Here is a 13018-nt window from a genome sequence, read left to right as displayed (position 1 = left end):
ACTAAGAGGAAAAAAGCATCGTATCATATCACGTCAAACCGTGCAAATTATACTTTGTTCTCAAATTGTTAATGTTAACAACATCAGCATTGCGTGACTACATTTAACGCCCTTCCGATATTTATCCTTGTTTTCGCATGGGCCTGGATCCAGTCTCTTTTTTTCTGTAGCCACTGCGAAGTCCGAAGTCTTTTGCATTTCACAACGGGTGAATCTCCAGTTGTCACTGGTGATTGTCGTTTGAACCTTTCTGGATCCGTGATCAAATTGATAAGTTTAATTATATCAAGAACTGTGAGAACAGGCTATAAGTCATAACATCCTCACATGCAATATAGCATACGAGAAAAGACACCTTCTTTATGTGTACAGATGTGACGTAATGACACAAAGACATGCTCGAATTTCCCGTGGAAATCCACCAGTACCACTGGAATTAAAAACATTATTACAGTCTTACCTTTTAGAATCGAGCTAAGGCAAGCAGATCGTTTTGAACACTGGCTGGTTATGTACTTGCTCAAAAATTTATTTTGGATAATTTTTAACCCAAAAAAGTTACAGACTGCAGCTTTAAAAATAAAATAAAAAACCTTACTAGCTGATCTCCTTCATCCTCATGAAACAGCAGAGGTTGTTTCAGTGGCCGCCGTGTATACACGTGTGTGGCATTTCCTTGGAAGTAGGTTGCAGCAAACTTTGCAAACTTATACTCTGATAGGTCTTCCTCTTCATCGTCAGGAAGAGGAAGAGGCTCATTAATGACTTCCTCAAACTGTCTCGGAACATTCTCTAAATCCTGTTGCACCCAAACAAAAGCAAACTAAGATAACATGCAATCCAGGCAAGGTAAATTATTCATTACAGAGATCAATAGTTACAAAGCTCCGTACCTCAAACCCTTCTGGTGCTTCACCCTCCAGGTTGGGAAGGGAGTTAGCATTGCCCAGGAATCCAAACATCTTGTCCACCATTTCGGAGTCGTTGACCGGTTCCAGTTTTTCTCTCTCCATCTGCTCCAGAAGCTCCTTTTTCCTCCGTGTCTCATTCCGCTCAGCCTGCTCTCTCTCCTCCTGCTCTCGGTCGAGCTGGGCCAGACGCTCCTGGTGCTTCCTCGCTGCCTCTGCCCGAGCCCTGCGTGCCGTCATCTGGTTCTTCAGACGCTCCTCTTCATCCAGGCGCTGCTGCTCGGCTTCTAACCGACGCTCTCTCTAAACGGAGAGTGTGAGAACAAGTGATATATATAGATAGATAGATAGATAGATAGATAGATAGATAGATAGATAGATAGATAGATGGAGCAACAGAAAAAAATAAAGACAGGCAGACAGATGATAGATAGATAGATCAACATAAAAAAGACAGACAGATGATGATAGATAGATAGATAGATAGACAGAAAGGTGATTGATAGATAGATAGAGCAACAGAAAAAAGACAGACAGATTAGATAGATAGACAGACAGACAGATGATGATAGATAGATAGATAGATAGATAGATAGATAGATAGATAGATAGATAGATAGATAGATAGATAGATAGATAGATAGATAGATAGATGGAGCAACATAAAAAAGACAGACAGATGATAGATAGACAAATAGATAGACGGAGAAACAGAAAAAAGAGAGACAGATGATAGATAGATAGACAGACAAGTGATAGATAGATAGATAGATAGATAGACAGATAGATAGATAGATAGATAGACAGACAGATAGATAGATAGATAGATAGATAGATAGATAGATAGACAAGTGATATATATATATATAAAGAAAGACAGATGATAGATACAGATTTACTACAGATTTACCTCCAGTTTGAGATGCTTGCACAGTCTTCGAGCTATCATTCCTCGTGCATAAGCCTGGATGATCAGGACCGCATGGAAGCGCTCGGAAAAAGTCCGGCGCACCAGGAATCCACGGCACCAGGCCTGGAGCAGAGTGATGCGTGTCCTGGCCGCTTGATACGCCAGGTACAGCTTACGGGACCTGTACAAGGCCTGAAGCCGCAGGAAACCTACACGCATCTGGAAAGAAGGCATAGTTACAATCAGACAAAAACCTCCGAACAGATTCTGTCTGCTTAAGTTTTCACAAACTCACCACAGCATAGTGCTTTCTGGAGATGTAGCCTCTCCATATTCGCTGGATTAATGTCACAGCCCTTCTAATCTTCAGGAAGTTAGTTCTGATAAACAAAACAGATAGATAAATATCAGACTTTATTTGTATTTTGGGTCTGCTCTTCTTCACTCTTTGTTTTTCTCGTACCTCGCTTTCACGCCTCTCACAGACTTCTGGATGAAAATGACTTTGTCAGTAATGGTTTTATCTCTTTCAATTTCCAGCTGCATGTCATGATGATCCTACAGCAAATACAGACCAAGTATAGCATTTGTCACAATACTAAAACACAGCAAAATCTTCACTTTTTTTTGCTTATTTGTGGCAAACCTTCAGAAAGATTTTTGTCTTTCCCATCTGCCAGTCATCATCTTTCTGCAGAACTGACACAACAATGCGTTGAGAGGTCCCTTGCAGATCTTCCTGTAAGATGACAGACATTCAAAGCTACTTCCTTATAGCAAATTGTCAGCACTTGTCAAATAATACCAACAGATGCCATTCTAACTTTTAAAAGAGCTGTCAAGCAAACAACATACTCCAGACCTGCAAGTCACATCTGTTGACTGCATTAACAGTAATGCTTTAGACTCGCCTGTTTGAAGGCTGGTTTGACCCCAGGCATAAGGACCCGATAACGGTCCACAAACTCAGCAAACGTGTAGCGTATGGGATATCCAGCTCTGCGTATGCGGATAGTCTCCATCATCCCGGAGTAGCGTAACTGCCTGACACATAGTCCACTATCAAACATCTGCAGAGGAGAGAATGAGGGCTGGTATTCAGGGCTCAATTTTTTTCTGATAAGCAAAATCAGGATTAGAAATTCTTTTACACAATATATATATTTTATCTTAACATATATAATGGTTGCACTTTATTTTACTGTCCTGTTCCACGTGTACATACTATGTACTTATTATACCAATTACAATAACTAGGTTATAACAAAGTACTAACCCTGAACCTACCTATAAACCTAACCTTAACCCATGTAGTTACCGTATATTACCAATACTTTCTTGGGTAAGTACACTGTAAGTGCACATACTGTAAAATAAAGTGTAACCTATAAAATATTTATTTTTTACCCAAATCGGCATTTTCTTTTGTAATAAACCTAACAAAATCAAACTAGTTTTATGCTTAAAACAAGAATATATGAATCCATTAATTAAAAAAAAATCTAAACCAAACCACTTGCCCAATGTAGGGTGGTTGTAAATAAATAAATAAATAAATAAATACAAATAAATAAATGTTTAGAGTTCTAAAAGCTGGAAATTATACAGCTGCATAATAATGGCATGACACTACTAGAAACTAGATAATTCAGCAGAATTCGCAACAACAATATTTCATACATTATAGAAAGCCAAATGTTTTAGTTTGTAAGGCATAAAAACACATGTACATGATTAATGGATGTGAGATATAGGCTACTAATATGGCAATTGAAACATCTGTTAACAGACTTGAACCTGGCCATAGGCCTTCACGTCATCATTATTCTCAAGCCCTGTTTTTAAAGTCTACATCTATTAATTTCTCACAGACATTAATCGACTCACCATGGGCTTTTTGAGCTCATTGGGTTTGATACAGCGTACAAAGAAAGGCTGACACACGCTCAGCGTCCTCATGAGCAGCTCGAGCGAGCGCTTAAACTGACTGCTTAGAGTCGGGGAACGCTTCCTTGTCTCCATTCCCTGAAAACACAGAAATTCTCCCATTAACTTCACAGAAAATGAAGAGGATCTTTACTACCACATACACACTTCACACAAAGCTACAACAAATACCCATACTATGCACATCACAAAGACACTAATTCACCTTTCTGTGTGGCTCTTTTTTGGTCCAATCATTTCTCCTTTCTTTCCTGCCTCTAATAAATGTCATTCTTTCATACTTTCTCCCTCGCTCATAACGTTTCTTCTGGATCTTCATTGGTTGCTTGTATCCTCTATCTACCCCTTCTCTTGCTGTTATTCCCAATGCTTTACAAGCAAATGCTTTAAGAAGGCATTGTGAAGAAAAAACTAATCTAGTAGTTCCCCTCTTTTTCAATCTTCGCCCAGCGCCAGGAAAATGAGTAAATGGAATTTCTCTTGCCAAAAAAGAAAGAAAAAAACTCAAAATAATGCTGAAAAACACCAATGAGAACAAGCTGCATCTAACTTGAAACAGAATCTCTCTGTGGTGACTGGCTTTTTACTCAATTCATCTGGAGAATAATGCCACTGTTAGAGCTATTAAATTATTCTGTCAGCGCACCCTTACAGACTACTTCAACAGAAACCATTTTCAAAGGAGAAAAAAAAAACAGGAATGGGTTTTGCAAGGGACTATTGAGAAAATGTAGTTTAATAGGAGTCTGAGAGGGACACAAACCACGCCATTGATTACCTTTTGAAGGGATGCAGTGGGCTCCAAATAACCGCATAGAAACTGAGGCCAAAAATAAGGTAAAAGATTGAGATACAGATGGAGGAAAGCAGAGAGAGAGAGAGAGAGTGAGAGAGAGAGAGAGAGAGAGAGAGAGAGAGAGAGAGAGAGAGAGTTGACTGCTGTTAGCCAAGTCTGCTGAGAATCAGCCAGGAGAGATTAGGGCTGACATCACCACAGAGAGAGTGAGTTACAGCAGCAGAGTTAGTCAGACTGTGCTGACACTGTCACATAGAGTCATGTTAAAGCCTTAGTCTAAAGTTCACTCATTTGTAGGAGTCACTTCTTTTATTCACAGTGTTTTTTCCAAGGGCAATTATGCTAGCACATGCCTTGGCTTTTAATATGCAACCCTCACATAAACCTGCATGGCCAGCATTTGGCACTCAGAGATGTGCGGCCTCGCTGGCATGTCGTGAGCATTTTAATGCTGAGCAAATATGGATTCAGTATTGGAAAAGGGCATCACCATAGCAACATCAGCTTGGAAGATCTGCTTGATGAACTTGTTTTTGGATGAGTGCACAAGTTGGATGATGTCACTGTGGAGGCTGTCTCGGTTTTTCTCCAGGAAACCTGAACAATGAAACAAAAGGGGATCATGCTAACTTAAATAAACAAAAAATTACCAGTATATTATATTTTTGATGAAATCCCGAGAGCTTTCTGACCCCCCATAGACTGCAACGCTATTACCACTTTCAAGGCCCAGAAAGGTAGTAAAGACATCGTTAAAATAGTCCCGGGGAGGGTCAGAAAGCTCTCGGATTTCATCAAAAATATATTCATTTGGAGGTCTTAGAGGTTTGGAACAACATGAAGGTGAATAATTAATGACAGAAATTAAATTTTTGGGTGAACTAACCCTTTAAGAGATTAGAAATTGCATAATTCAGTAATGTGTACCTTTAGTTTCATAGTGCACCACTCCAGCAAAGTGCTGAATGCCAAACTGGGTCTCGTGTCTGTGCTTAGGGGGGATGTAGTTGGTATTAAGTTTGTGCTGGGAGTTTAGCTTGTTCAGCATGGTAGCATCCGTTCCCTAAGAAACACAACAGCAAGTCATGGACATGCAACATGGCTAGATATCCTTCATTAAACTGATGAATAAAAAAATAAGATAGATGCTCAGCAATGTTCTGCGGTGCTCTACGGACATTACAATCCAGTTTATAATCCAAACATACAGAACAGCAACAAAACTCAAACTTTACCTTTGGGAACTTGCTCTCCTCATCAATAAGGGAAATGATATTCATAGGTTTCATGGCAATCATGTCCAAAGCATCCTGGTTGTCGGTGAATTCGATGTGCTGCCAGTTGATATCCTCCAGGTTGTACTCCTCCTGTTCGATTTTGAAAACGTGGCGGACAAAGAATTGCTGCAGGTTCTCGTTTGCAAAGTTGATGCACAGTTGCTCAAAACTACAGCAGGAATGAACAAGGATTAGTACTAGTTTGTCCAGAAAATGCTGAAATATAAATGGTCTTGAATGTTCTGTTTAGAAATACTCACCTGTTAATAGTGAAATTCTCAAAGCCGAAAATGTCGAGCAGGCCTATAGACCTACGTATAGTCTTGCTTTCTGTGGAAGGAACCCTAAAGATGGCGGCATTGATTTTATCCACTATCCACACAAACAATCTCCCATAGATTCCCTGATGGAGACAAAAAATAATTCACTTAGTGGATACTGATGACTTCTATGACAAATTGAGAATCAAAACTGGACCATTTATGGATTGTGAACAACCTCACCTTGACAAAAGCATTACGGACATCCAGTCCCTGGTCCACACTGAGAGGAGTGGACACACTCTCCCCCCTGGTGATCAGTGTACGTGTGGTCAGACATGTCATGACATCATGAGGGTCCACCTGTATTGGAGTATTTATTATTGTGATAAACTGTAGAACTAGGTAATGTTTGAAAAATAATAAAATGTAGGCTAATATAAATATGAAAATTGTTTCTCCCAAAAATAGAAAAATCATACCTGATTGATTGCAGTTAATTGTAATTAATTACTGTGCTGAAATAAACCTTGTAAATTCAGCACATAATTATTCATATTGTATTGCTATAAAATCTGTTGATGCTAATTATTTTAACTCTATTAATTCTATTTGAGCCAACATAATACAGTATCGAATATTTATACTGAAGGTCCAATTCATGGACAATTTATAATACAACAGAAATGTTGCAAGCCACTAGATATTTTTTAGTTGAAGAGACCAAGTGTAATTTAAATATGACACACTGAAGAGAGTATTGGACTGGATCTCAAACCTTCCTTCTGACTGCTCTTGAGAACTTTTATGTCTTGCCACCAGGGGGCAGATGCAAACAGAGAAAATGGTTTTGAAATTCAGTACTGCCACAGCCATTTAAATCAAACTGAAAACAGAACAAAGACTTTGGACTGTGGAAACATAGAGACAGATATTGGAAAGACTGACAGCAGAGTGCTGCCGGCAGGAAGTCAGAACAGACTTGTCACACTGTGCCAGTGTCTACGATAATAACATTAGAATGATGCTCAGTCTGATGCTCACTAATGACTGCATTTATCTCAAACTCCCCTCCCTTTAACTGCACGGATAACACGGTACCAAAGAGCTAATGAAAGAGATGAATCTCAACAAGACAGCAGAAACAAGCCCCTTCAAGTAACAGAAGCTTCAAGACTGCAATACACTGAAGCAAAAATGGGATTAAACCAAAGCTAAAAGACATATACAGAGTTAGTGCAGAGCAAGGACATATTTATACACATTCTTTATTCTGCACAATTCTTTAGTGCAAAATATTCCTCTGAAACAGCTGTCCGTTTCTTCTGACGCAGTGTGATCTATTAGTTAATGTTAAACAATAGTCAAAAGGCTATTTAAGCATTCAGGTCTGGCTCCATTCTGGAATTGGAGACTCACTTTCACTATTTAATTAATTTCAAAGCGTCTCAGCTTTGAATATCATTTTATCCAAACCAAAAAAAAGTTTATAATAAGAAATAGTCACACTGTGAGATATAAGGTCATAATTGTGTGACTTAAAGTCACAATTATGAGAAAAAAGTTGCAAATGCGAAATAAAGTCACATTGTGAGATTATTCACATTGCAGTTATTAGATATACAGTCCAATTTATATAAAGTCGCAATAATGCCAAACAGTCACAAGTTGCATTGTGAAATATAGTCACAATTACAATAAATAAGGTTGCAATTATCTTTTTCACTTTGAGGTGGAAATGAGCATCCATATGTTTCTCACAAATATCACATTACAGAAAAAAAGGGCTGAAAATGTCACTTCATGTTGACTTTGTACACATGTACCTCACCTCTAACAGATTGGCTGCTTTGGCCAGGTCAGGTGAGCGAACCACTACACAGGTATCCAAGTTCTTTGAAGTTCGAGCTGTTAGGGCAACACAAAAGAAACGTGCTATTTAGCTAGTCTGTCACATCTTGTGGGGCTGACAATTATTATCAATAACAACACTTTCTACCTTCAAAGTGCATGTTGCCCATATGCAGGATGGCAGCCAGCAGTTTGGAGATCTCCCAGTTTTCTGTGTCAGTAAACATTAGGACCTTCATGGCTGACAGAATGCTTGAGTACTCCTTCATATCATTCCTCCCCTCACAGACGGTACAGTTTCCCTGGATGACAGGCCAAGAGAGAAGAACACAGCGGATACGAACACGCAGCCTTTTACAAACACTCTCTTTAAACACACACACACACATATATAAATATATATATATATATATATATATATATATATATATATATATATATATACACACACACACTGAAGAGCTAAAACATTATGACCACCTGCTGCCAAAACAGTGTCGACCCACCGAGGCATGGACTCTACAAGACAGCTGAATGTGTCCTGTTGTATTTGGCGCCAAGACATTAGCAGCAGATCCTTCAAGTCCTGTAGGTTGCGAGGTGGAGTCACTGTGGATCAAACTTGCTGGTCCAGCACATCCCACATATACTCAAATGGATTAAGATTTGGGGAATTTGGAGGCCAGAGCAACCCCTTGAACTCTTCATCATATTCCTCAAAAGATTCCTGAAAAATGTGTGCTGTGTGGCAAGATGTGACATCCTGCTAAAAGAGGTCACTGCCACCAGGGAACACCATTGTCATGTGTAGCAAGTCTGGGATGTAGCAAGACTGCAACAATGTTTAGGTAGGTGGCACGTGTCAAATTTATATCCACATGAATGGCCGGACCCAGAGATTCCCAGCAACACATTGCCTAGAGCATCCATTTCCTCCACCAGCTTGTCGTCGTCAGCGCATCCTGGTGCCATCACTTCCCCAGGTAAATGGTGCACATGTATAAGGCCATCCACGTGATGTAAAAGAAAATGGGACTCATCGGACCAGGCGACCTTCTTCCACTGCTCTAAGGTCCAGGACCGACGCTCGCATCTAATGTACCCTGACCTGTGACTACTCATAATGTTTTGGCTCACCAGTGCGTATATTATATATTAAGGAATGGTACCAAAAATGATCATTCATCATTTACTCTTCCTCATGGTGCATGAGAATGGTCATTTTTGAGTAAACTATTTCTTTAATGGAAAGGGTCTATTCAAATGCTTTCATAATATACAGGAAATTGTGTAAAAGTGTATTAGTCTGTGCTGATAAAACACAGGCCCTCACCATAGTAAGATAAATGTAGTCTTTGGCCAGGCCCAGCCCTAACTTAGTCTTCTGATCAGGGCTCATGCCTGCAAGCATACAGTAGAATATATGGTAGTTCCTCTCATCGGCTGCCTACAAAGACAATGAAATGTAATCTCATCACTGACATCAGCATAAGCAATAGCATGATAAAGAGACCCACCGTGAGACACATTCTGCCCATCCTCAATGTCTCACCTGTCTGCAAACTCTTGATTTCTCCAGCAGGTACTGCTCGACCTTTGCCCCCTCGATAGCTCCCCGCTTGTTGAAGTGAATGTCAATGTATTTCCCAAATCGGCTGGAGTTGTCATTGCGTATGGTCTTAGCATTACCGAATGCTGTGGGAACAGGGGAAACTTCAAATAACAAATCTCAATTCCACGGCAAACAGCAAAAGCATTTGGTGTGGTTACAAAGCCCTGCCGTCTTTTGATACAGGGTTGAGCAAAATTCTGAATCCACACAAAGCTGAATTGAAATTTTAATTGGAACGACAGGACAAGGAATTTCCTGAAATGAAAATAATTTTTTTTAAATTTTGAATAATCATACCCTTTTTATTCCCTGACTTACAAACTTGAATGCTAACGTTTTTTATTCATACAGAAAAAATATATCAATGAATATTATTTTATTAAAAACTAAACCTGACAGCACTTGATTTTTTTTTATTCTTTTTTTTTTTTACAAAAGTCTTTCTCCTACTCTATTCAAGTTCAGGAATTTAATTTTAAAGGAATGTTCATTTCTATTATGATAGGTGCACTATCCTGCTTTCATAGCATACTGTGTTTAACGAGTTCTGGCAATTACAGGATCAGTGTCAGACAGGTAGGTTTCATGTCATTAGGTTTAGAGATGATCTTCCTGACCTTCTAAAATAGGGTTGGCCTCCAGAACCTGCTGCTCAATCCAGGAGTGTTGGCCACTGATAGCTGCCAAGAACTGCAAAATGAGCTTGGTGCTCTCCGTCTTCCCAGCTCCAGACTCACCACTGAACACGCAACATGGTCAACAGAGTCATGTGCATTAACCAGTGAATTATACTGTGGTTAGCTTATCTTAAACCGTTACATGCTTTGATTTACCTGATGATGCAGCACTGGTCCTTATTGTTCCTTTGCATGCTGAAGTAGCAGTTGTCTGCAATGCCAAAGATGTGTGGTGGCATCTCTCTTAACTTTTTGTTTGTATAGAGGCGAATGTGATCAGGTGTGTAGATGGGCAAGAGCTGGTATGGATTCACTGCTATCAGGATCGATCCCGTGTACGTCTGAAATACATTATTGTGAACACATAAGCCACTTTTCCACCATCGGGCCAAACCGTTCTCGTTGCTTAACTGTTCCATTCCGTGGCGCTTTGTTTCCATTCGCTTGTGTTACTCCGCTCATCACTACACGTGTTTTACAAGCACGGTAAGCCAAACGTGATGAGAATTCCAGGCCGAGAACAGTTTATAATTGTGCCGTGCCAAACCCAGCACAAGTGGAAATAAAACCGTAATAGTTCTTTACCATTCTTAGAACAGTTCGGCCCGATGGTGGAAAAGTGGCTATGTACTATGAACGGGACTTCGAATTGTTGCAAATGTGACGAAAATCCTTAGCATTTGCAACAACTATTTAAAATCAAGTCTTTGGGGACATTTGATGTGATTTCATCAAATATCATGACAATTTGACTTCCCTCACTGAACCACAAATCATTTTTTTGGTTATGAACTATAGCAACTTTGTGAGTAAGACTGTAAAAAAAATGTTTTATGTTAAAATACTTTCCGATCCAAGCTTTATATGCAGAGCCAACTATTATAAAGTAAGTAACTATTCATTTTATTTATTTAATCATTTATGACGTATAACATGTTATGTTGTTCTCAAAGCCAACATTTTTGTTTTTCCTGTTCCTGTTCATGACAGAATTTCCATATTTGAGCTCTTTGCTCAGATCAATAACATCACTGAACTGTATAACTTTCACAGTGAGCATTATGAAACAGTCAGACCCTCCAATTCACTGAATTGGAAGGTCTGTGCTAATGCTAATGCACTTTTATACCATCAAGAAAGAGCAAGTGACAAGAAAATTGGAGATTGACCTTCTAGATAAGCAAAAAGTAACTACATCTGATCAGCTAAGTACACTAAACACATTTCCATACAAATGAGTCCTACGCAAGGTCTGTCTGTGCCCAATGATTGAAATGATTCAAGCATCCATTTAAACTATGACAAAGCTACAATGCCTTCCATTAAGCATTCTAGTGGTGAGAACGGCTAAATGGGATTCAATGATGAAACAAAATGAAAAGGTCACATTTCACAAAGCCAATGTGATCTGAAACCTAAAACAAAAACAACAAGCAAAAAAAGCTATTCCACATAAGAGACCAAAACAAATCATTCTTTTTTTTTTTCTCAGTTGTTTTATGGAATGAAAAAACACACCCAGATTTTATATTCAGCAAACGCTGTCTGAAATACATTGTTCAGTCATAAATCAATGCCAATGTTCTAACAACAGTCTATTTTTCTAAGTCAATAAGTTTTGAAGCATAAAATCTTTAAAAATATATTTCATGCTAAGCAGCAACAAACCAATGTTGTTAAAAAAGTATCATCTGCAAATAAAAGTCAGATTTATTTGACAAAATAATCGTCATGATTTTTTGAGCACAATCGTGAAATTCCCATGCAATAAAATTAACATCAAAGACCAGAGAGAAAAATGTTCAGGCTTACATATATGACCCTGTCGTTGTAACGGATCAGGAGATTTCTGAGGATACCAGCTTCATTCAGGTCCCCGAGACGGATCATGTCCTCCACTCCATGAATGGAGGTTGGGTGCATGGGCTTGATGTTTGTAGCATTCTGAAGAGAGATCCAATGCTCCTTTATGGGGGAAAAGACAGACTATTAAACCTCCCTTTCTGATTGGTAGAGAAAGTGCTTTCATAGTTCACTAACTGGTCTTCTCTCGCATGTCGGGCGTAATGAGTTATGAGTGGTACACACTGAAAGACCCACCTTCCCTTCATCATCCAAGACCTGAATTTGACCCGAATCACAGAGTTTGACCACGGCACCAACAGGGACATCAAACTCACGGCCTGTTCTAAGGTCCAACCAGACATAGTCCCCCTATGGGACAACCAATTAATTAATCAAATCTTTAAACAACCAATACCAAAATATAAGTCATCGAAAAAAATCATAAATGATTGCAAAAACAGACTAAAAACTAAAATGTACATTTTAAGTAAATAAAAGACTCTTTTGTTTTGTATTTGGTTCTCTGTAAAAAATATTTTTTATTTTTTTTTATTTAATATAAAGCATGGCACCCTATAGGAAGAATTATGCCTATTAAATCTTAACCTCAGTCACCTGCTGGCTGTTATATTGTTAATGTAATCGACCGTAGTCCCAACAGGTCCAGCACAGTGATTTTTTTTTTTTGTCATAGCAATAAGACTCATTGAGAATGCAAGGTGACCATTGCACTACAACAGGAGCAAGATTTAAAGCAGCTTCATTCAAATTGATTACTGGAGTGGAAAACTGGATATAGTTCAGTTTGTCCAGGGAAAGTGTGTTAAAAATGCATGATGTTCTAGCTGCTAAATTAGAGTGTCCTTTGACAAGTAAAGAAGTTTAACATTGAGTAAGAACATAAGAACAAATCTTACCTGTTGCAGAATGACCAT

The 13018-nt window shown here is 38.9% G+C and overlaps 1 protein-coding gene across 1 annotated transcript in view; it reads right to left on the bottom strand.

Moving 5' to 3' along the window:
* The window catches only part of myo7ab (myosin VIIAb), a gene marked incomplete at its 5' end in the record, with an annotated part of 26498 nt that extends 13480 nt beyond the window's left edge, over positions 1–13018 (bottom strand). The window contains 22 exons of the mRNA XM_081391585.1: positions 599–799; positions 894–1211; positions 1819–2037; positions 2114–2198; positions 2282–2376; positions 2465–2557; positions 2730–2888; positions 3706–3843; positions 5052–5158; positions 5489–5624; positions 5797–6007; positions 6099–6241; positions 6342–6461; positions 7930–8006; positions 8098–8251; positions 9283–9396; positions 9502–9644; positions 10179–10300; positions 10395–10579; positions 12051–12203; positions 12339–12452; positions 13001–13018. Of these exons, the coding sequence (XP_081247711.1) occupies positions 599–799; positions 894–1211; positions 1819–2037; positions 2114–2198; positions 2282–2376; positions 2465–2557; positions 2730–2888; positions 3706–3843; positions 5052–5158; positions 5489–5624; positions 5797–6007; positions 6099–6241; positions 6342–6461; positions 7930–8006; positions 8098–8251; positions 9283–9396; positions 9502–9644; positions 10179–10300; positions 10395–10579; positions 12051–12203; positions 12339–12452; positions 13001–13018 (3105 nt within the window). The remainder of the gene's footprint in view (positions 1–598; positions 800–893; positions 1212–1818; positions 2038–2113; positions 2199–2281; positions 2377–2464; positions 2558–2729; positions 2889–3705; positions 3844–5051; positions 5159–5488; positions 5625–5796; positions 6008–6098; positions 6242–6341; positions 6462–7929; positions 8007–8097; positions 8252–9282; positions 9397–9501; positions 9645–10178; positions 10301–10394; positions 10580–12050; positions 12204–12338; positions 12453–13000) is intronic.

Source organism: Scardinius erythrophthalmus (assembly GCF_964197995.2).
Source record: "Scardinius erythrophthalmus genome assembly, chromosome: 17".
Classification (NCBI taxonomy): domain Eukaryota; kingdom Metazoa; phylum Chordata; class Actinopteri; order Cypriniformes; family Leuciscidae; genus Scardinius; species Scardinius erythrophthalmus.
This window is presented reverse-complemented; position numbering and strand designations above follow the sequence as displayed.